This window comes from Cydia amplana, chromosome 4 (assembly GCF_948474715.1).
Source record: "Cydia amplana chromosome 4, ilCydAmpl1.1, whole genome shotgun sequence".
Classification (NCBI taxonomy): domain Eukaryota; kingdom Metazoa; phylum Arthropoda; class Insecta; order Lepidoptera; family Tortricidae; genus Cydia; species Cydia amplana.
Window position 1 is genome coordinate 538604 of NC_086072.1, and position 24733 is coordinate 563336.

General features: G+C 36.7%; 3 protein-coding genes across 6 annotated transcripts in view; 1 reads left to right on the top strand and 2 right to left on the bottom strand.

Annotated features, from left to right (window-relative positions):
• Window positions 1-24733, bottom strand: part of LOC134663056 (solute carrier family 12 member 6) — a 443704-nt gene that overhangs the window by 288027 nt on the left and 130944 nt on the right. The gene's annotated exons all lie outside the window — the stretch shown is intronic.
• On the top strand, window positions 6171-8868 carry LOC134663088 (monocarboxylate transporter 12-like). The gene is made up of 3 exons (XM_063519416.1): window positions 6171-6402; window positions 7036-7162; window positions 8267-8868. The coding sequence occupies exons 1-3, from the start codon at window positions 6292-6294 to the stop codon at window positions 8734-8736; spliced, it is 708 nt and encodes a 235-aa protein (XP_063375486.1). The 5' UTR covers window positions 6171-6291; the 3' UTR covers window positions 8737-8868.
• On the bottom strand, window positions 13775-15358 carry LOC134663070 (uncharacterized). Its single transcript, XM_063519387.1, has 2 exons — window positions 14917-15358; window positions 13775-14444 (listed from the first exon to the last, which is right to left on the bottom strand). Exons 1-2 carry the CDS (start codon window positions 15354-15356, stop codon window positions 13775-13777), a joined length of 1110 nt encoding a protein of 369 aa, XP_063375457.1. The 5' UTR covers window positions 15357-15358.

The window sequence follows — 24733 nt, forward strand, 5'->3', positions numbered from 1 at the left end:
AAAGGGCCTTGCAGAACGCCCATGGCTAGGTTAGTTCACCCTACACCACTGCCGATGACAGTATGGCCCTTGGAATACTAAATGCTTAGAACGGCGACCATGGACAAAAAATCTCTGCGCCGCATGGTTCTAGAGAAGACGAATGGGGTACAGCGCAGAACGGTCCCGGGCAATACGGTCAGACATCTTAAGGATCCCAGGCTCCGGCGTAGGACATTGTAGTGATAGGTACTTCGGTAGATAATGTTCATTAGAGGACTATTTTAAATGTTAGGGAAATAGTGTAGCTTAAAATTATGTAGCTGTTAAGCCTGTTTAAAATCTAAATTATAATGATAGTCAGTTTATGATTCAGGTATATTGGATTGAAGCCCAGTAAAAGTGATTGCCAGTCGCTAGGTCTTTATATTGTGTTGTGCCAAAGAATAGATAAAAACTTATCGAATTGTAATGCGAGCTGGAAATTATCAGTATGAATGACATTTTAGTAGTGACAGTTTAATGATAGACATAATCTAAAAATAAATGAATTGAATGATCAAAATTATTCAATACCATCTTGATAGTGTCCAGCCCGCAAACGAAATGAGAAAATGAATGTTAAACTGATACCTTTTAAATATTCTGTTTTTAGTGAATCTTCTGTACTATTATCTATTCTATAACTATATACCATGACTGTGCATAGCAACGCTACCCCCTCTGCCACTTATACGGTAGTTTTACTCCATCTTCGAGTCAATCCCGTGCCGTGATTGGTCCGTGTGTTTGAACGGACCAATCACGGCACGGGATTCGCTCACCTCGTCCCCCCGCACCCCCGTATTTTTGGCAGCATCGGTTTCATGAAATAATTGCTCTAAACTCAGTCTAGAGGATTCCTAGTCTATGCTATATACACAGTTATACTTTGATTAGTTGAACGCGCTACGCAAGATCCCCGATGGTATCTTAAGTGTTAAGCCACTCCTTGACCCAACGTTCTATTAGCGATAAGCCGAAAAATCCGAAGATTATCATCGGGTTATCATAACTTGCACGAAAATAACTTTTCCTGGGGCGATCAGGAAAATTGGATGAAAAACGTGAAATTGAAGGCTTGTTAGTAAACACGCCCCGTTGACTTAGTTGGCTGTTTACGTGTAGGTACATTTGCTAAAAATAGTTTGATTCTACTTAAGTATGTTCAGTCGCCATCAGATATATCGGAGCGGCCAAGGTGTTCACAATATCTGAACACGCACTCTAACGCCTTGACAATAGAGGCGTGTTCAGATATTTGTGAGCGCCTTGACTGCTCCGATATATCTGATGGCGACTGTTAATATTTTTGGTTCTATTGCCGAGCAGATGAGTGTGTGCCAATTTATTTATAAAACTTTGAAAATAGAATATAAAACCAATGCGTTATAAACGAAATATTATTAAAAGTCGTTTGAGATCATATTATTATTTAATAATTGCTGCCATACTTAAATTATTAGTAGAGATGAGTTATTAGATATAGTTATAATAATAACTAGTCCTACTAGTATTTAGTAAGTAGAGTTTCCTATAGTTATACCACCATGATTCCTACTTACCTATGGATTATGTTGAAGATTCTTACCTGTAAATAACAAAATAGATAAATATTAAAAAATACTCACAGATTAGTTGGTTGTAAAAAGCAATATAAAATTAGTAAATTTCTAAGGCACTGACAGCAAGATCTGGATGGAGTGACAGATTTAACAGTGTATGCAAGTACAGGATTCTGTGGTACAGGTCACGGACTCTAATTGTTGATCCGTCTAAGGGTTCACTTTATATTGGACATTTCATACCGTTAGTATTGACCACTATATTAGCTTGAACCCTAAATTGATAAACAATTAAAGTCTGTGACTGTAACATCAGTTAATAAATAAATCACGTCTTGTACCACACAGGTTAGTTCGCAATGTCAGGTGTGTTTAATGCCTAATATTAAAATATTTACTCGTACTATTAATTTAGTACTTTGTCACCGCAATATAAAAATAATACTCGTATTATAGATCAGTAAAAATGACCAGGAACTAAATTAGTTTGTGATACTTTTATTTGGGAGGCTTTTCGGGTATAAGTACGTGCGTCATTATGACTAAGTACAATACTTTTATTGTACTAGAAGGCTACAATGTATATGTAGTAAAATGTAAATAAATACCTAAGTTAATAAAAATATAAATACGATCTCGTTACAAATGTAAAACCTTGAATTTTAAATAAATGTTTACTTAATAGTGGTATTGATTTCAAATTAATATATTAATTAGAACACGTATACAAATAACGGAAAATTTTAGTGATGTGTCGAAATAGATGTTAGCATTTCCGATACATTTACGGAAAGGTTTAGGAATGCAATAAAATTTATCTTTACTGGTAACTATTTCCCACGAATCATTATTCACTTGTCGACCTTATATTAGTTACAAGTTGCGTTAGAAAGTAAATAAATTAAACGTTTCTTTGATATTTACCGACAATCTATTACATAGTATAGACATAGAGCGGACATAGTACATAGACTTGTACTGAGATATACCATTAAAAATGTTTTCTTTCGTACTTACTTATTTGATTCCGTGCAAACACCCAACTCCAAAAGTGCATGGGCACTTTATTCATTTCATGGATTATATTCTTAACATGTCCATGCAATTTTGTAAGTAGCTTGCTGTGCATACAAAAATTCATACCTTGTATATGAAAACTGAATATAAATAAATGAAAATATGATTTTTAAAATTCGATTAAAAAACAAAACCTATTCATTATCCGCTGCTGCAGTGCTGGAAAGTTTTAAAACTTGTGAAATTTTCACATTGAAATACAGGTAACATCTCATATTTTTGTATGGGTAACGATATTTTCCATTCCCAAAATGAATGTTTCCTTTGTTTCCAATATTTTTTTCTGAAATTTCCGAGAAGTTTTCCAAAGTTTCGGAAACTTTCCGCAACTTGCACATCTGTATCTAAAGCTATTCCACAATTCGGTCAACGTGACGTTAATATGGTAAACAGTAGACAGACGACGTATTATAAAATTTATAAATAACGTCAAGTTGTAAACCCAAAACCCATTAAAGATTGACAATTAGAAAAACCTGTCAGTTGACGTATCGACTCTAGTCAGGCTTGTTTAAGGCGAACACTATTGTAAAATAATTTATCTAAAGGAGTCTAAAACGAACTGGCCAGATATTTTTTAGATTATTTTGATAGTCTGGATATGTTTTTTTTTTCAAGTATAACTGTGAGACTAGGCGCCCGTTTCTCAAAAGCTTGTAACTTGTAATACAAGTGGAAGTCCCTTTCTAACAAAAGCTGTCAAAGAGCGACATCCGCTTGTATTACAAGTTACAAGCTTTTGAGAAACGGCCCTAGGTCTATTCGTGTAAGATGTCCCATTTATTTAATTTTAGTTATTTTTTTTTAATTTATTACTACGTCAATCACTTAATATTTAGATTCGAGAAACTGCTTTAAAACTACAATTGATATTCTCCTGCTTTCATAGAGAATCTGCTTTCAATCGACCTGAACATAAGCTCAGATGAAATAGGGCATAAGCCGATGATGATGATGATGATAGGGAATGAGCTGTGCGAGACTTATACCCCTTTTTACTAAAACCACAGTTTATTTAAGGTTGTTGTGGTTATCAGTCGCCTTAATTTTTTTTTAATGAATCGTAACGGAATTTAACCTACATAAGGGACTATAATATAAGATCTTGTAAATTAAGGCGTATTTAACATAACTGTTTGTAAAATAATGTGGAAAGCATTAAATAAACGTGCATAAAGAGCCCAATTAAATAGTAGGTTTTTTTAGCGCTTACGACTATTAAATTCAGAACCTTACAAAAACAGCTTAAGTAATAAATGTTATATACTATGACTATTTTGTCGTTTTTGTACACAAATAAAAATGACCTAGTAGTAATAATAATATAGGGTCGCTGCGCCATTAAATAAGAATCAGAATCAGAATGCATTTATTCGTTATTAGCTTTTGCCCGCGACTTCGTCTGGGTGGAGTTAGTATGTAATTTGAATGAAATCTTTTATTTCAGGCAACTAGTGGCCCATACATAAATACCTTAAAAACTAGCATACATATTATAAAAATATAACTAAACACTAAAAACATATTATGATTGCGATGCATTACGCAACCCCGCAGTGTCAGGGAACCGACCGCGGAACCGCCGAAACTTGACACCCTTCGGCCAAAACTCCTCCTTGGTGAAGGTCGCTAGATGTAATTTGGGCAGCTTATTTTTACCCAATCTGCTTTTTATCGACTTCCCATACAAATTTCCACCCGCCTTCTCACCACCTTAAATGGTGATTTCTGGGATAAAAACTACCCTATATCCTTTCCCGGGACTCAAACTATCTCTATACCAAATTACAACTAAATCGGTTCAGCGGTTTAAGCGTGAAGAGGTAACAGACAGACAGACAGACACACTTTCGCATTATATATTAGTATGGATAACATAGTTATATTGTAAGTAAGTAAACTCCTCGTCATAGGAATGACTTCTTTTCAGGTTGACTTACGACAGATTGATTCATTATGTCGTAAATTAGGTAATCGGAGCCGTGATAAATTAAAATAATGTTTATTTTTAAATTGTTTGTTTTCATAATTAAATAACAAGGGCATGGGGAAATCGATTTCTGTTTTATTGAGATCGAATAATTTAAACTTGTTTTGTGTTTAATTACCTACTTATATTAGCTTAAGTTCGACTCGCACTTAACTCGCGTTTTCGAAATAGTAATAACTATTTCCAAATCGCATATCGTAAAAGTGTTATGCTTTGTAAACATCTACCGCTTTATTAGTTACACAAAGTCCTATCTTATCAGATACTTATGTTATTTGATATACCTAGGTTCAGACAGTTTGAATACTACAATCGATAAAATAAAAAAATAATATACATTGCGAGATATTTCATCAATTCAATTCATCATCTATAAAACATTTTTGTTTTAGCAGTTTTTTTTAAGTGAAAACTTCTTTAGCGGCGCTGTGCACTTTTTGTGATGGGGAAAAAATTTCAAACTTGCGAGAGCGTAAGACGTAAGACGTAACCCTCTCTATCTACCGCGCGGCGAAAATGTATGCCTGAGCCTGCTGTTTCGTTTTTATTCGCCAAAGAACTTTAGTCATAACATATCATAATCAGGTCAATTATTTAAAACTGGACTTTTATATTAAGCAATAAAGCTCAATGTTCTAATCTTGTACGTGCTTAAATACGAGGATCTCACAGTTACATTCAGTTACAACTTTATATCACTCAAATATAATTCAATAAAGCTACATCTTGATGAAATCGCTAATAAAAGTGAACTCTAGTACTGGTGAATAAAATTCAAAATATCATGACCAAATATATTTAGATGCGAGGTCTGCAAGGTAACTTTACAATTTCTATTCGAATTTTAAACAAATTTAAGCTCACTGACGAGCAATTTCGGAACTAAAGTTTTTCAATAGAAAGGAGGCTGGGTCAGTTATACGGGTGTCATTCTAAATCCCTAACAACGTTTATCCTAAAGCCACTTGCCCTAACTGGTTTGTCCTAATGGGCACATGCCATAACGATCAATTGCCATAACGATTATTTTCCATAATGTAAGGTTCTGAAAAATGGTTAGGTTTTAGAACTTGCTGCCACAAAAGTGGGTTAGGTTAGGGTTCAACTGCGACCCGCGCAAAAGAGAAAATATGCATAATAACATTAGGATAAATAATTAATATTAGGATCCAAAATTAGGGTTTTTAGTGTTAGGACAACTGATCATTATGACAAACAATATTAGGGAATGCATCGATAGGAGAAAAGACTTTAGGGATTTAGATATAGACCCAATTATATGTACATAGTACTGCAGACATTTTGGACTAGTCATTGAGTTTTCACTTCTGCCGGCACTCCCGGAGTGCAACCCGTTGTTTTTTTTTAAATGAATGAATGACGAAGAAATCCGAGGGGTCGAGGGCGGTATCGAACCGGAGCAAGTCACAGAAACTATCTTTTTAGTAAGATTAATAAAAAATCCTAGATAGTCCAGGGCTGGCTGCTAAGTCAAACATAACTAAAACTAGAAAAAACACTACAATCGCAATACCCTGATCCACTTTTATACAAGTTCTTATACACTTAACAATACAAACATGACATAAATACGCGTCACAAAGCAAGCGAACAAGGAAGAACAATTTTATCATTGTCTGAATGATCCCGACTTATCAGGGGTATCCGGCAGTCTCTATACTGTGTTCGGACGGAATGGCTGGTAATAACAAGTGGGGATATGTGGTGTGTTTTGGGACTATTATTACATTCGTAAGTATTATTTACATAAATATTTATAATGTTGTAGGACTCACAGACAGAGCGGCTACAGATTAAAGAGTAGGTAGTATAATATATCTACAGATACAACAATATTTCGAAACGCCCTGAAAGCCCGCCTATTACCATACAATATACACTCCGTTTCAGTCTAATTAGAACTTTTTATAAAAAAAATCTTTTGTTTTCATTTTTTTCCATTTTATTGGTTTCTCATACAAATGAAATTCATCCCAATTTCCTATACAACACGGTTCAAATCAAGTTTCGCATGGACCTTACAGGATAGATATATTATAAATACATAAGGTATACTCTTCGAGTCTGTCTGAGCTGAGTTAACTGCACAGATTTTGAAGGGTCAAAGTGTGGTTCTGTCACTATAAATGTCATATTGTTATAGTAATTTGACGGTTATGGTGGCACTAATACACTTTGTCACTTACCACTGAGTTAGCTTGTTCTGACACTAATAGTGCCATTTTAAAATTTCAGTTCTTATCTTCAATACTTTTATACTTGTGTGTGTAATTCTGCCGAGATACACTACTACTACAGGTCAAAATACAGTCGCTGTTTTACTTAACAAAGTAAATTGATTACTTGTTTTTGTGTCGATTTTAGATAGCCGGCATCGGCCATGTGAATTCATTTGGGCTCATCTACAATGACTTTATAAATGAGACGCATTCGACAGCGAAGTGCCTAACGACGGCGCATGGAGTCTTTGCCGTCATGTTAGCTATAGGAGGTAAATTACACGAAAGGACTTTACTTACTTTAAAACTGATAAAGATAGTTTATTATTCAAGTAGGCATATTGTTATATTACAATGCGCTTATGAACGTCAAATAAAGCTACACCGTTCCAACCCTTATACCTCTGCCTCGAGAAGATTTAATACTAATATGTACAAATACCTACCTACAGGTATCGTCATGTATTGTCTTCTACTACGACATCATCTACAATTAATTTGTATATGAGATGAAATCGACAACAAAGTCAACGCAACAACATTTTGATATTTGGCTAACCACAAAAATATGGCGTATCTCTGACTCTTTAATTGCATAAATATCAGAAACGATAAGAAAATTATCTCAATAGACAGCGATAATTTTATGAATGTAATATGCGTCCCTGATGTCTCGTATGCGTCAACGGTAGAAAATGAAGAAATTATTTAGTCTAACGTTTAATAAAAAAAATCTTCTCCCGCCTGCGGCCATTGTGCCAATAAATATGTACTATCGCATATAAACTCTATATTTTACGCTACGCGAGGAGAAAATCTCACTTCCTGGCCAAGGCAAGACGTAAAACTTTAGACAAACCACGGGCGGTAATTTGTAAAGCCCCAGATTGCATATTTATGGCCTTCACCTTCGGTTTGGGCCACAAACACCTGCGATCTGGAGCATTCACGAATTCACCTCCTTAGGTATGTAATGTACTATAATTATAATTCATAACCTACTTAGATTACTTTCTGTTTATCAGGATAAACATACCTACAAATAAGCATGACATGACAATATATACCTACATACATGGCTTTTATGCTCACATAAGTATAAGAATTCAATTACACAAACGGGTCCACCGCGATAAATTTTCATTGTTTTTACCGACGTTTCAGCCGAGTTGCACCAGCTGTGGTCACGGAAAGACTGACATCCCAGCAAATGTCAACGGAGATATAAATAAAACAACACTGAACTACCCGAAATGAGTTTATAAAAATGTTCGGGGTCGACAAACAAATTGAAGCTACCCAAAATTCTTCATCAAATTAATCATAAAAATAAGTGTAAATAACGTGACTAGGTACTCCAAAAATTTTCTTTCCAGGTCTGATTCTCAACCTAGTATCCAAGAAGCACACCCTACGCTTCGGAGGTTTTTTAGGAGCAGTGACATTCACAGTCGGCTCTGTCACCACCATCTTCATATCCAGCACCAATCAGCTGCCTTTCACCTTCGGAGTCCTCCAAGGCATTGGTTTTGGCATGATGGTTCCAGTGTGCTATGCCACCATGAATTACTATTTCGACAAGAAGAGAAGGACCACAGTTATGAGCGTGTGCAAAGCTGTACAAGGGATTATACTAATGGGATACCCTCAATTGCTTAGAAAGTTAATTTCAAGCTACGGGTTCAGAGGAACCTTACTGATAATAAGTGGGATATCCTTGCACAATGTACCGGGGATGGCTATTATGAAGACTGATAAGAAGCTTGTGAAAATAAAAGCAGCAAGTATTCTTCCTTTTGATGTGTATTGTTTTCCGTTTCAGATATTGAAGGTAATAATGGGATAAATGTTTCAGATGGCAATGATGTAGAAGATGATGGAAAGGGAAAGGCAGGAAAGAGTAAAGAAAATGTACAGTTGTTACATATTGCAGCAAATGAGGTTGCTAAAGAGGATACTCGTAGCAACTCGAATAAAATCAGGTAAAGTAGGTAATTGAAGTGGTTGACAATTGCAAAACCTTGATGTTTTTCAGAGACTCCAAGACTACATTTACAATTTTAAAGTAACTAAATTACAAAATTAAATATTTCTGCATTTAATAAGAATATTTTTGTTTAATATAAGTATTCCAATCTGGTCGAGGTATTACAATACGTAAATATTATATTACAGATCTCAGATAGCAGAGTTCTTCAATTTGAAAGTGCTGTGGGATCCAATTTTCTTCAACATCTGTTTAGGCCAAAGTTTCGTCAACTTCTCAGACATTACTTTCTTTGTCTTCCAGCCGATGCTGTTGTTTCAATACGGCTATGATAAAGTGAGTCCCTCCCAACAAGTTGCGGCAATTTTCATTTTCATCGATTGAGTTCACAATTTGTTGAAAATTTATGTCACAAAATTATTCTCCGAATGGTGAGCAAATTCCCAGAGCAAAAAGTGGACTCGCTTTTTAGGTCGGCATTTATATGTAGTGTTTAATTTGCTTTTGAATACTTCAGTCGCCGTTGCGTAGGTTTGCTAAATCAAATAAAATTAATTTTTATGCTTGATTGCAGCATCATTTGAACAATTTGTTTTTTTTTGTATGAATACTGAGGGAATTTTATTAAGGGAGTAAACCGAGTTGGTTAAAAGCAAAAAAAGAGATAAAATATTGTATTTATGTTATGGTAAGTCTAGTCAGTTTTAGTTCCACAGTTAGTGGATTAGGAACCACATCAATTTTATTTAGCATTTTTTTCGGGAACGATTTTTCCTGGTAATACCTACAGCAGAACCGAAGGTATAAACCCATGATTTTTGCCCACCACACAAATATGAACGTAGGTATTTAGGTTAGTAAGACGGACGCGGGCATAGTAAAATAATTTTTCTTTTTCTTTGTTTTCACCAGAATGAAGTGGCAACATGCATCTCGGTGTGCGCTGGCGCCGACGTGGCGGGGCGCTGTGCCCTTGCGCTGCTTAGCAGCTTGATCCCCGTCAATACCAGGCTACTGTTTTACATCACCACCCTACTCACACTTATCACTAGACTGGGTAAGTGTAGTCTACAAGTAACTTGCCTCTGGTGAAATTTCTTGAATAATGAACGCAGTCCTGGCACCTCTTCCAATATTTCTTACCTGACAATTTTGCTGTATCGTAAAACCACCCAACTACATATGTATAGTCAAAAAGCGCCCAATTATGGCTCAAAACGAACTTAATGTCTCTATTGTAAGTGTCGATATAATTTGAATTGTGCAGTACCAAAGCTGAATTACATAATTAAAAATTACTTCACTTCAATTAGACTACAAAATAAGGAATTACGTTTTAATCCAGTGGTCCTCCAAATCCGTTCCTTCGTCTGGATGTGCGTGGTCACGGGGGCTCTAGGGGTGCTCCGTGCGTGGCTCCACGTGGCCAGCCCGCTGGTGGTGGCCAACCACGTCAGCCACGCAGACTTTCCTGGCGCGTACGCTCTCTTCATGCTGTCTACTGGCGTGGTTAACGTCCTGTGCGCCCCTTTAATAGGTATGGCATCCACATTATTGAACAGTTTTAAGCAGTCTAAAGCTGGAAACAAATTATCGGACGCGGCTGACGGACGCGGCTCACAGCCGCGACTTAGGTATCTACATAATGAATATACACTGAACTGTGCAAACTATCGGAGGTAAGCCGTGGACGTAACCTTGAGCCTTCGGACATCCGACAGAAATCTGGCGCGCTAGATGTTCCTGACTGTGCACACTTTTATGTCGCGCGCGTCAGCCGCGTCCGTCAGCCGCGTCCGAGCTTAAGGCGCAGTTTCTTTAATCCCAGTAGGCAGGATTCAATATATGAATGAACTTAAATGTATTTGTGATATTAACTTGACAAAATTAACACTGACGATCATTCTTATAAATGTTCTCTGTAGTTTTAGAATTTTTAAATGACAGAGTCAAGTCATCGTAGCTATAGTATACAAAAACAATACAGGTACCTACCTAAAAATGTGTATTAATTATTTACTTGCTTTTGTGGACCTAATACCAGCTTGGAGAATATTATTTTCATTCATTATTTACATACATTAAAGTGTGAATATACCAATTAGTTATTTATTTTTTAAAGTGTCATTTATACCGTATCTTTTTGCGTCATCAGAAACCCGCTTGGATCCTAACCTAACATCGTTTTCTAAAGTGGATCCATATGTGGCAAAGAGCCAGTGAGTGGGGATAGCATGGGACATATGTAAATAAGTTTGGAGAGCTACGCATTACTTTAGTAACCAGTAGTGCTCTTGCAAAGAGTGGTAACCTTTTTGTAAAATCCAAATACATTATTAATATATAGGCAAACTAAGTTAAAAGGGCTGGAGGCTTTGAAATCAATCAAATTAATTAATGGAAATTAAAAGGTTGGTTTATAGGATAAGCAATAATTTTATTAATATCTTACAAAATATTCACATCTTCGCATAAATAAAAGCCGAAGCTTTTTTGCGAAGTCAGGATAGAAGTCATATATTATAGTTTATTTACGGAATATTACTTTAGATTTCCTAGAAGAAATGAATTTTCAAAAATCTGACCAACTTTGGGATACCAAAATGATGCATAGTGGAGTCAAATAGAATATATTTTATTTAATTAACGCGATCACCAGGCCAAGAAAACTGTGACCGCTGAGATACGCAAACAATAAAATAATTGATGTACATTTCAGGGCTCCTAAAAGACGTGTACTCGGACTACGCGCCAGCATTCTACGCCCTGGCGGCCTGCTGCGCGCCGTGCCTCCTGTGTTGGCCCATAGAGTACCTGGTCAGACGTACTCCTCATCATCAACATCCTAGCATTATATAGCATAGCACCTATATGGGGCACTTCAAACATAAGTATAAATTCAACGTAATAGTGGAAAATATGTAATGTAAATTTGAATGTGACCAAATACTATTGTGATATATACTACACCAAGTATTATAACTAGATAATAATGTGAGTATAATTTAAGATGTAAATGTTTTGTTGATAATAAAATTACCTTAGTGATACAGGATTTTACAGATCACATGCGGCCTGGCCCCTATTTCACCACGGCGACAGGTGCGACAATTCGACAAATGTCACTGTTCCTGACGTCACAGGCATCCATGGGCTACGGTTACCGCTTACCATCGGGCGGGCCGCATTCCTGTTTGCCACCATCATTGTATTATTTAAAAAAACTTTATTATATTATATCGGCAAAAAACAGGTATTTCTCTTTCGAAGTTTATGATGATGATGATGACAATTGTCACACGATTTAATAGAACTTTCGGTAATTCTTGACACGAAATAAGTTCTGTGTCGGAATTTCGTGATAATTGTCGTGTTTCTTGTGACAATTGTCATTAGCTTCGCAAAATAAGTACTTATTTATTGGCAATATAATGAAGTTTTTTTTTTTAATTAATATATTGGTGACACACAAGCACACCGCCCGTCCGATGGTATCGGTCACCGTAGTCTATGGAGGCCTGTGACGTTAGTAACAGTGATGTCGACAATTTTCGCACCTGTCACCGTGGTGAAATAGGGGCCTGATTTGAACCTTGTGATACGTCAAAAATTTGCTAAAGATACGACATGGATCGGATATGTCAGTGTCAAAAAAAAAGTGACGTCTCTTCAAACAAAAACTTACAATTGATACTAACAATATACTAACCGATATCCGATATCCGATCCAGATTCTACAATAATTACTGTAATAATTCTACAATTACTGTTAAATTTAAAATAAGTCTGAATGTTTTACCTAAAGTCCCCGGACGAAGTCGTATAGGCAAAGGCTAGTTAATTATAACATCATAACGGATATCTCATTATCCTTGTTACACAACTAGAATGAGACAGAAATGTCGATATTACAGCTCGCATACGATATATGTTCCTTCCCGGCGAGCCTGACATGTCAATATTGCCGTGCGGTTAGTCAATAGCCAAATAGACAGTCATTTTTAGGGTTCCGTAGCCAAATGGCAAAAAACGGAACCCTTATAGATTCGTCATGTCTGTCTGTCTGTCCGTCTGTCCGTCTGTCCGTCTGTCCGTCCGTATGTCACAGCCACTTTTCTCCGAAACTATAAGAACTATACTGTTGAAACTTGGTAAGTAGATGTATTCTGTGAACCGCATTAAGATTTTCACACAAAAATAGAAAAAAAACAATACATTTTTGGGGTTCCCCATACTTCGAACTGAAACTCAAACATTTTTTTTTCATCAAACCCATACGTGTATCTATGGATAGGTCTTCAAAAATGATATTGAGGTTTCTAATATCATTTTTTTCTAAACTGAATAGTTTGCGCGAGAGACACTTCCAAAGTGGTAAAATGTGTGTCCCCCCCCCTGTAACTTCTAAAATAAGAGAATGATAAAACTAAAAAAAATATATGATGTACATTACCATGTAAACTTCCACCGAAAATTGGTTTGAACGAGATCTAGTAAGTAGTTTTTTTTTTATACGTCATAAATCGCCTAAATACGGAACCCTTCATGGGCGAGTCCGACTCGCACTTGGCCGCTTTTTTATATATCCGATGTGATTAATTAGTGATTAGCCAAATGATAATTTTCATTTACTTTGATATACAATACAATACAAATACTCTAAATATTGATATTGTTGGTGACTGTCGGTGATATTTGTGGGACATTTTATTCGAAGTTGTACACTACGTCTTTTTTATTTACCTAGTATTTTTATGGATTCACGAGAGATTGATATGATCTATGAATATGAATGCTTATTTACCACTGTGATATAAACCCCTAGTTAGTTAGTGTTTCTGGGCATTTTCCGCAAATCGACAACCATTGTGCCTATTTTGCGTGAAACGAGGTAGCGCTACTCTAACCACCCCAGCTCCTCCATGAAACCTAGCAGTGTTTTCAGGTTGCTGACTGCCTCTTTTAGTGTGCTCGGAGTTCCTAGGTATTTGTTCCTGTATGTTTCTACCTGTTTGCATTCTAGGAGTATGTGTTTTGTTGTTTCCTCTTCTTCCATGCATGCTCTGCACAAGGGGCTGTCCGTTTTACCCATATTGTGTAGGTGTTTGTTTAGTGTGTTATGTCCTGTGATAAGTCCTATTATTTTACGTAGTTGTTGCCTAGGTGTTTTCAGTAGTATTTTGGTGAGCTTGTAGTTCAGTTCCGGTAAAATATCTATAGTCTGCCTGCATGTGTCCATTTCATTCCAGTACTTATTGTGCAGTTGTCTGTGATGTAGGTCTAGTTGGTTGTGTATGTAGGATATTGGAAGGGGTATAATGGGCTCGGGTCCGTATGCCGGTGTCTCTGAGCCTTTCCTGGCTAGTTCATCCGCTGCATCGTTTCCTCTTGATCCACTATGCCCCTTTATCCATTGGATTGTTACTTTGTTGCCTTCCTTGCTCACCTCAGTAAGTCTTCGATGACATTCCAGTATAAGTTCTGAAGTTAGTTTGTCACTGCCTAGCGCTTGTAGTACTGATTTACTGTCTGACAGTATTAGTATATTCTCGTGTTTCACTTTTCGTCTTATTATTATTATTTATTTAATTAATAAAGTACAGTGATATTCTTAACTATAATCATAGCCCCGCAAAACTCAACAATGAGTTTGACTGTGGGGTCATCAGTCTCTGGTTAATATGTAACTTAATGTAACTTAAAGTAGGTAAATTAATTACTACAATGTGTCATGGTAATGTTTTTTTAACATAGATTTAAATTTGGACTTCTTGTTTTCGCGTCTTATAGCTTCAGGCAAACTATTGAGTAAGTATGGAATTCTTTTTCTAAGTGTTCTATCCCCGTAGTAGTTATTAATTCTAGGAACGGATAGTTTGCCTGTAGTCACAGCCTTTGTGATGTATGTATGATTAACTGGTGTTAAGGAATCCGCTGAGTTAGACTCTTGGTAGCTATGGTTATTGATCGCGAGTAAGTATTTATGTTTTAAACTAACTGGTAAAATATTGCAAATTTTAAATAGTAGTCTGTAGTTACCTTGTTATGGCATTGCAAGCTTCTATTATACCTACGCATTCAGCTTGGAATACTGTGTTGTATTCGCCCAGGGGTTTTGAGATGTGTATGTTCAGGTCCTCTGAGAAGACACCACATCCTGTTCCTGTGTTTGTTTTTGAGCCATCTGTGAATATTCTTAGTTTTGTTTGGTCTAGTCCTTCTTTAGGATCTTCTGTTAACGATATGGCGTAGTCTTTCCAGAAGATCATAGTTTTTGGTATTTGGTCAATTGGCGCTTCCAGCATGGGGAGTTTTGAGATCATATTGTCATAGATCCTCTTGTGCGGTGAGCTGAAAGATGTCCATAGGTTTAGATTTTTCAACCGAAGAGCTGTGGCAGCCGCTTCTTTTTGTATGTATATGTGTAATGGCAGGAGTCCTAGCATTGTTTCTAGGGCCACAGTCGGAGTAGTTCTCATACAGCTCGTCGCAGCTACACATGCTAGTCTTTGTGTTTTGTGCAGTTTATCTATTGCCGTTGTTAGCTGGGTGCGGGGCCACCATACAACCGCTCCGTAGCTGATCATTGGCATTATTACCATTTTGTACAGCCACAGTATAATGTGAGGGGCAAGTCCCCATCTCTTGCCCGCCATCCTCCGGCTTTGAAAGTGTCAGTCTTGTGCCAAACATATAAACCCCTGCTCAAATGCTTAGTTTGAAAAACTCACACAAGGTCTTAGTAGATACCTATTTAAGTATTCAATCCATACTAAGTTAATAACTTCTAATATTATAAATGTGAAAGTAACTAGTAAAGTGTCTGCCACTTATTTATCTCTTCACGGTTAAACCGCTGCCGGGCTAGCACATGATTGGCGCGACAGTATCTCGCGGCGAGATAGACTACTACTACTCAATATAGTTAGAAAAAGACGGGTAGTCTATCCCGCCGCGAGATACTGTCGCGCCAATCATGTGCTAGGCCTACTGAGCCCATTAAGATTAACTTATGGACATACAGTTTTTATCAATCATCGTCATAAATCCACGCATATGAAGTCGCAGGCAGAAGCTAGTACTTTATATTTACGAAGTTATGATTAGGTTCTCATTTATAGTATCGCAAAAAACGCATCATACAGTGTGTATGACAAGAGCGTGACCAGTGTACATATATATTTTAAGGATGTGGCACAGAAAAAAAAGTACTAGCTGAATAGAATGTTCTTTTGCCTACAATGTAAAAAATAATAAAAATATTTTGACAGTTTGCCACCTAAACTTCATTAAAAAAAGAATGTCGCTTAGCATTCACGTTATTATGATGTAGTGTTCTTTTGTACGTACCCGAAAGGGCCCAAAATGTTACTAACCCAAGCTGATTGCATATAAATAAATCGAATGCGTTTTTAATAAAGGGGTGAAGCATTATAAGGAGTATAAATATATTTGCAATTTACCAGAATACGGGGAAAAATAAAAAAGACCTCCTCGAAATAGGATTTAAAACGGGTCTTGCAGATGTTTAAAAAAAATCACTTCTATCATTGCGTTCTGGGCCTTCTGGGCAAGAAAACTAAAGAAAAAAGGTTTGAAGATTCTCTAGATACAATCAAAAGGCGTTTGAATGAAAATGGTTTAAAATATCGCAATACAAGTTTTACCGGTCACGCTCTTATCGTACATAGTGTACATTGCAGCACAGCATTATGTGTCGTTGCGAATAGCGCCTGACAGTACTATAGCAGCAATGTTAGCGTTCGAGCATTGCCTTTGGCAAAACGGTAGGCATCGGATCGATACAGCTCCCGGCTGGGCCCTAGGACGCGCGTGGCTATAAAACACCTAGCTGGCAGTTTTTATGAAAATACTATTACAGTAGAATTGATGTGAATGTTTCCTATATAATTCCATGTATTTATTAGTTGCGCTTGTGCTTATTTATACTTGGAGAAACGCGTGAATATTGTACGAGAGACGCATAACTTTGAGAATTGTATTTCAAAGAGTAATACTTATAGGTTCGAATAAAATTACGATGATTTTTTTTTCCTACGGATTACTGTTCGTAAGTTTATCAAATGTTCACGTTTGTGTATCAAAGCTAAAGGAGAATATCATAAAGATACGATACGTTTTAGTGAAATGATAGAGTTTTCAATTTTATAGTAACATTTTGTAAACTACATCTAAGTAAGAAAAATATTCCTATATCTTCTTTATTAACGTATTTTATTTTTGAGCCTCTCTGTATAGAACAAAAAAATATTTTAGCTAATGACCAATGGCAAACATTGAGATACCGATGAGTCTTTGTTATTAGGCGTAAAATTAAATAATCCCAGAATCGTCCGTAATAAATATCTGCACGGACTAAAATAAAATAAGGACTGTAATATATTATCATGTAATTATTTCCACCCGAATCGTCAGTTGCGTCCGTCCACGGCTTAAATTGAAATTAATATTCAAATTGTAACTCACTACAGACCTCATTTATTAACATAAGGACCCCTGTAGACGGTGCCGCCTCCGCGCCGCCGCCGCGCCGCCGCCGCACCTTTGCGCTATGTACACGATGCGACGACAAATCACAAAGCTGCAGGATGCTCTACAACACTGCAAGAGGCAAAAATGGAAATGGGCAGGTCATGTGGCTCGCATGCAGGAGGACAGATGGACAAAACGAGTCACGACTTGGAAAGGACCGCCTGGCAAAAGACACCAAGGGAAACCTGTGGAAAGATGGATAGATGAAATAAAGAAAATAACAGGCAATCACTGGATGACCACGGCAAACAACAGAACTACATGGAGAAAAATGGAGGAGGCCTTCACTCGCTGAGAGGTCCTTGATAATCCCTATACGTTTAATTTGCAAGTACTTTTTATTTATGTAACTTATATTATTAAGGAATTAAAAGGCTAATTTATATATCGCCGCGCCACCGCCGCACCTTCGCGCTATGTACACGAGACTCGTATTGCCCGCCGTCGCGCCGCCGCCGCGGGTTTTACGCGTCTCGTGTACATAGCGCGAAGGTGCGGCGGCGGCGCGGCGGCGGCGCGGAGACGACACCGTCTACAGGGGCCCTTACGCGTCTCGTGTACATAGCGCGAAGGTGCGGCGGCGGCGCGGCGGCGGCGCGGAGGCGGCACCGTGTACACGCGCCCTAACGTATTCCCATGTGCGGAAAATCCGTCCAAGAGTTACTAATAATACCTATTATGGCGTGAGGCATTAGAATATAGCTACTTTATTCGCTAATTCAACTCGTGGAGCGCCCTACTATCACACGTGTGATACTAACTCCATACTATTCTGGGTTCTGGGCACTCCACGGGTTAATTAGAAGACAATTCTGAATTAAATACTATTAACATCATGTATGTTTCAGTCTTTTATGGAACGTTTCTGTAAGATAATTGACTTATAGAAACTAGATTTGTAACATTTAGTGAATCATGGGATACAGTATAGGGTCGGCAACGCGCATACTGCAACAATTTAACAACTCCGAAATTGCAGGCGTCCATAAGCAACGATGGCCAATTACCATCAGGTGATTCGTATGGTTATTTGCCACCGACGTGGTATTAAAACAAACATTACATTTAGTAAATCATTTTAATATTCACTAAAAGACCGATTTAAAGTCAACATTTTATAGTAAGTAACTGTGGTTTTAAATACCTAGTATGAAACTTCCTTGACGTTCGAATCGCAAGTGAAACTTTAGCGTTGAATAAATTTAACTTTCCGTCGGCTGATTTCGCATTAAAATAATGTACAGCCAGTTCAAAGACTTCAAATAAGCCTTCTCGAGACCCAATCCAACTTTATATAGGTTTTAATCTCATTTAGATCTCGTATTGATGTTTTTCTAAAATAATCTCTAATTTAATTATATGCTATTAATGTAAGTCTAAGCTACTCTGCATAAAGACTCTAAACTAAAGTTATGACTGAAGACATTTTCTAGAAGTATTATAATCGCTGACCCGATTCGAGAGCAAATATAATGCAAATGCGGATTAAAAAGCACTGCATACAATGAATAAATTCAGTATGCATTTCGAGAATAAAAGACCATTTCGTCTTGAAAATATGGTGCGCTTGCTAATTTGATTTGCGATTCAAATTAATACGCTAACGTTTTATAACCTAGCTGACCCAGGTCAGTATTCTAAAGCCTGCAATTTGCACCGGCCAAGTGCGTGTCGTGCCACGTATAATGGAGGGTTTCGTACCTTCATACGGTACAACAGCTCGTACCGCCATACAAGCAAAAGGGCGTATCTTCGCGGCACTTAGGTACGTCGTTTGAATATGAAAATACTTTTCATAGGGACTCCCTATTTATCACTAAATTTCGCTCTCAAAAATCTGCTAATGACTTAGTACAGTGACGGGATTTTATTTATGTAAGTACTTACATAATAATTCATACATTTTGTCACTGACAACGTACAGAATAGTACAAAGATCAAATTCTTATGTCTCAAACAGTAGGTAAATATATGACTGTGGCTGTAAGTAACAAATCAATAACAGATGTTTTAAGTTGGAACACTGGCACCGCCCTAGTTCACGTCATTGACACAGTGTACTTTTCTCCCGCCAATACAGTCCCCATTTCCCCCCCATCTGCCCACTAGAAACTTCCTAATTTGCAATTAAGGACTCGCACCCGCGTTTTTACCAACTTTTTTAAATGAAATCATGATTTCGTAATTAACTGCTCTGATGTTTTAGAGATTTTGTTATTAATTAAGCAGTTTGTGGAATTGAAATCTGAAGTATGATTTATTATACAGAAGGCCAATTCGAACTTATATCTCAAATTTTGATTTTCATTCGATATTAATAAATCAGTAAGTACGTACGTGCGAGATGCACTGCAAGTAATGTCAAATCACGTTGAAATTATAAAATTTGAACAGTCCTCTTGCTTAGTTACAATACCTGGATAACATAACGATTCAAATTTAACAACTTGCTAAGGTTTTGAAACGACCTTGAAGGTTACTCACGCTGATTGATGAAAGTCGTGCTTGAGATGTGCGCTAATTACCAAGACAATCGTCATGGTCATGTCAAAACCAGTCCAAAACCATCAAAGTTGTGAAACTGGAATTGAATTGGATTGGAGTGTATAACATTTTTCTAGTGGAACAAAACAAAAGAAGGTCAATAATAGCGTAGCGCATCCCGCAAAAAAACATGGCGGATTTCGTAGCAATTAAATTTGGCCGCGTATAGCACAAAGGATCGCTACGAGCCGGGTTTCATTGTGCTACGTGCTACGGGCCTCAATTTACGCGATAGAAATATGGCTTGCGAGTTGCGCTAAATTGAATGCAGTGGGGTAGGTTGTGTATCACTGGAACAGGCATAAAAAGTTTATGAGCAAAATCTAAAGTGAATGAAACTGACACAAAAGACAAGTGAGTAAAGTGGTTTAACGTATAAAAAGCGGCCAAGTGCGAGTTGGAGTCGCCCATGAAGTGTTCCGTACTTAGGGGATTTATGACGTATTACAAAAAAAAAACTACCTACTAGATCTCGTTCAAACCAATTTTCGGTGGAAGTTTGCATGGTAATGTACATCAAATATTTTTTTTAGTTTTATCATTCTCTTATTTTAGAAGTTACACACATTTTACCACTTTGGAATTGTCTCTCGCGCAAACTATTCAGTTTAGAAAAAAAATGATATTAGAAACCTCAATATTATTTTTGAAGACCTATCCAGAGATGATGAATATGAGTATGAGTTTGATGAAAATTTTTTTTTGAGTTTCAGTTCTAAGTATGGGGAACCCTAATGAAATTTAATGTTTTTTTCTAGTTTTGTGTGAAAATCTTAATGCGGTTCACAGAATACATCTACTTACCAAGTTTCAACAGTATAGTTCTTATAGTTTCGGAAAAAAGTAGCTGTGACATACGGACGGACAGACAGACAGACAGACATGACGAATCCATAAGGGTTCCGTTTTTTGCCATTTGGCTACGGAACCCTAAAAAGAAAAATGAAGATTGACAGGACACGGAACACATAATTCAAAATTATGAGAGGCATTACGACACAAAAAGATATATCTTATCACATTCACTGCTAACGTTTTCGTAGAGCTACGCTTGTAGCCGATCCCAGTGTTTTCCCGCATTGTAGAGGGAAGTGAATACGAACAGACAACCCGCCGAGCGTTAACTAAGCATGAACAATTGAAAATCATCTGATTTAAACTTTCACGATTTTTACACATTATTAAATTATACAACGGGACTTAATCGCGTATCTAAGTTTTAAGATTTACCTCCGACGTTTCGAGGACGGCGTTGTCCCCGTGGTCTTACTTAAGCCAGTCTTCTCCGAGACCACGGGGACAACGCCGTCCTCGAAACGTCGGAGGTAAATCTTAAAACTTAGATACGCGATTAAGTCCCGTTGTATAATTTAATAATGTGAAAATTATCTATCTACAGTATCTATTACGTACAGTCGAGCCCCAGAATTCTGAGAATTACGAATATAGGAATCACTTCCCGTGACTTTGTTTGCGTAGAATGATCATGATGATTGATTAAATCTAACCTATGTCTTTCTCTGGGCTTTAAACTATCTCAATACCAAAGTTCATATTAATTGGTTCAGCGATTTAAACGAGAAAAGAAAGCATGCGTGCAAAAGGTAATGTATACAAATGTAACATTTGCCTAAGCTATATTCTCAGTTTCCTACATACACAACATAATGTAAAACTCAACATACAGCGTTCCAATTGAATTAACAAGATCGCAAGCAGAACTTGTAGAGTGCCTCCTTAAGGGCGTACAATATTCGTTGCTGCCACAGACTACCACTACAAGATACCGCTTAGACCTGCCCATTCTGATCAGGCTTTGGCTAGATCTTAGAATTGATCATTTCATGATGTGGTATAATTTCATGAAATGATCGGTTGGTTTATGAAAAAGTCAAATCATAACATGAAGAAGGCATTTTATAGTTTATTTTATATTTCAAATTTTATGATCTGGCCACGACACAACTTTGCTTCGCGAAGCTACAGAACGTTTATGAATACTGCGGGGACACTACACAGGGTGTTTTTTCTACTCTTAGACATATTCAGCTAAGTGAATATGTTGGTCTTACTGAACAACTTGCACTAGGCCGTCACGAAACATGATATTTTTTATGTTAATGTGTCGTCGTTGTCCGAAGACAATAATAGTTTCTTACAGGAAATGCTTAGTATAAGGTATATTATAGATATTGATGCTTATAACTATCACAAAAAATCATGCCTAGTAAATTTTAATAGAATCGTGATTTTAAGAGTTATCTTTACTCTGTACCTACAACTAACCGTAACCAAACAACGAGTTTCACTAAAAAGTTTATTCACGTTTGCAATCTAGATATAAGATAGGCGGTGGAGTCTTCTCCGAGACCACGGGGACAACGCCGTCCTCGAAACGTCGGAGGTAAATCTTAAAACTTAGATACGCGATTAAGTCCCGTTGTATAATTTAATAATGTGTAAAAATCGTGAAAGTTTAAATCAGTGTTAGGTATAACGTGATCTGTGATGCTGCACTACAAATGTAATAGGTTTTATTTGCACTCAACTTCACAAACCGCTCATACATTTATATTTTCCAAAAGAATTTCAAAAGGTTTTGCTTACGTTCGAGGTCGTTGGAGGTGTAAGAATTGTATGATTACATATATTCAAAATACGTACGTTGAATATTTATCATAATTTAAGTAAGTAGTAGTAGTAGTAGTAGTAATATTCTTTATTGTGCATAATTAAAACAATTATTAAATACATTATAATAAGTAAATTAGTTAGTTGGTTAGTAAGTTAGTTAGGTAAGTTGTAATTTAGTAAGATATTAAAACTATAAAAAATTACGTATTGTAAAATGGAGTGATTTTAGGAAAGAAAATAGTTTGGTACCTAATCTTCATTATTTTTTTACTCTAACTGGCTAGTAGTTAAATTACTATGAATTCAATCCGGCAACAAAACTGAAATTTGAAATCCGCCCCGTTGTACGGAATACTCGCATGCTCTTATTCTTTTAATAATTTAAATGCCGTATTAAGATCGGGTTACTTTACCCCACCAACATTGATCCACGCAAAACATAAAGCCCTTCTTTATTTCTTTAAAATTATACGAAAACTATACGAAAATTATACGAAACCAAAACAAGGCATCAACCTAATTGGCGCACGTCACGTCGAATTTACTAACAAATTGGGGGAGAATGAAAAAATAAGTCGTAAAGAACGCACCCGTGACCCAAATTGCCAAATCCATTCCTTTGTTTAGGAATACGGTGGGGTAAGGGCGATCGTCCATCATTGTAGAACAGAGGGCCTAGCCAAGATGCTAGTCATTTATGCCGTATCGAACGAAACGGTAATCTTTCTCCATCACTCTTCCATATTAGTGCGATAGAGACATAAGCGTATCGTTCGCTACGGCATAAACGATTGGCATCTTGGCTAGGCACTCAGAAATAATACGATGTGTCACCTTTGCATTGATTTATACAGCTTTTCTGACCGAGTTATAACCAAGGTCTTTGAGCTTGGACAAAAATGTTTTCGTATGTCTGTCTGGCTCTTTTCCTCTAGAAGGCGCATTTCTGAACCGATTCTAGTGAAATTTTTTGAGCATAAATGTTTATTTTTTGGGTTCAGATTTAGGATTTTTTCTTATATGGCTGTCTAATCATTGTGGTTTGCGAGGTCTACAGCTTAGGAATACAATACTCATAATATACGAAGTTTTTTATACTACTTACATAACTAAAACTTTAACCATAATCTTGCTATATGCCTTATTAGACCGAAAACACATTGTGGTAGGGATTTGGCTATATTTGGTGGTAAGATTGAAAAAGTAAGAAGATATGAATGCCGATCGGCGCTTCCAGCGAATTGTTTGATGGGATACTGGTCATATCAATTTCTACTTGTAGCAGTCAAAATCAGAACAGCAGCATTGAAGCAATGGACTGCGGACCCACTCCGGTCGGGTGGGCCTCTCGTAAATTTTACGCATCTATTACTATAAAAAAGATCGTAAAGAATTGTTGATAAGCGGAAGCATTGATTATGATTTGATTTACAAATAACGACCTTAATGACTGATGCAATAAAGATATCGCGAACCTTTTCCTGATTGTCACTCATTTTAAGAGCCAGGCTTTGATGTTTTTCCGCTGTGCCTGTTGGTTTGGGCTGGGCCATTTAAATTGTTTAAAAAAATAGGAGGTTCTCAATTTGTCGGAATCTTTTTAAGTATTTTATTTTCTTTATGTACCAATTAGTCAGAGACTCTTAAATATGATTAAAAAAAATGGTTGTCTGTAAAGTCGGTTTACGGACGATAATTTTGCGTGATAACGTCATAAGAAAACATTGATGAAAAATTGCATACTTTTATACAGATCTGTCCACAACGTTACATAATATGTGCATGCTCCCGGTGTTCATCAATTTATAATACGTTATCACGTCAAAAAAAATCATATCATTTCTTTATTTGCATTCGACATACTATAAAGTACAGTTTTGTTTGAGAATTAATGCTTTTTAGTTGTTATCAACACGGGTTATCAAGTCAGGATAAGAAGATAATTACCTGGAGAAATTTAGGGACCATCCTCAAATATTACAGACACACTTATATTTCAGAATTGGAAACTTTCTTAGTTTCTTATAGAATTTTCCAATGTTAAATTACCCGAATTTCAAAGAAATAAAACTTATTTCTATCTGTTCCCAAAACTACCTCAAAATAATATATCCCTTACCTACAT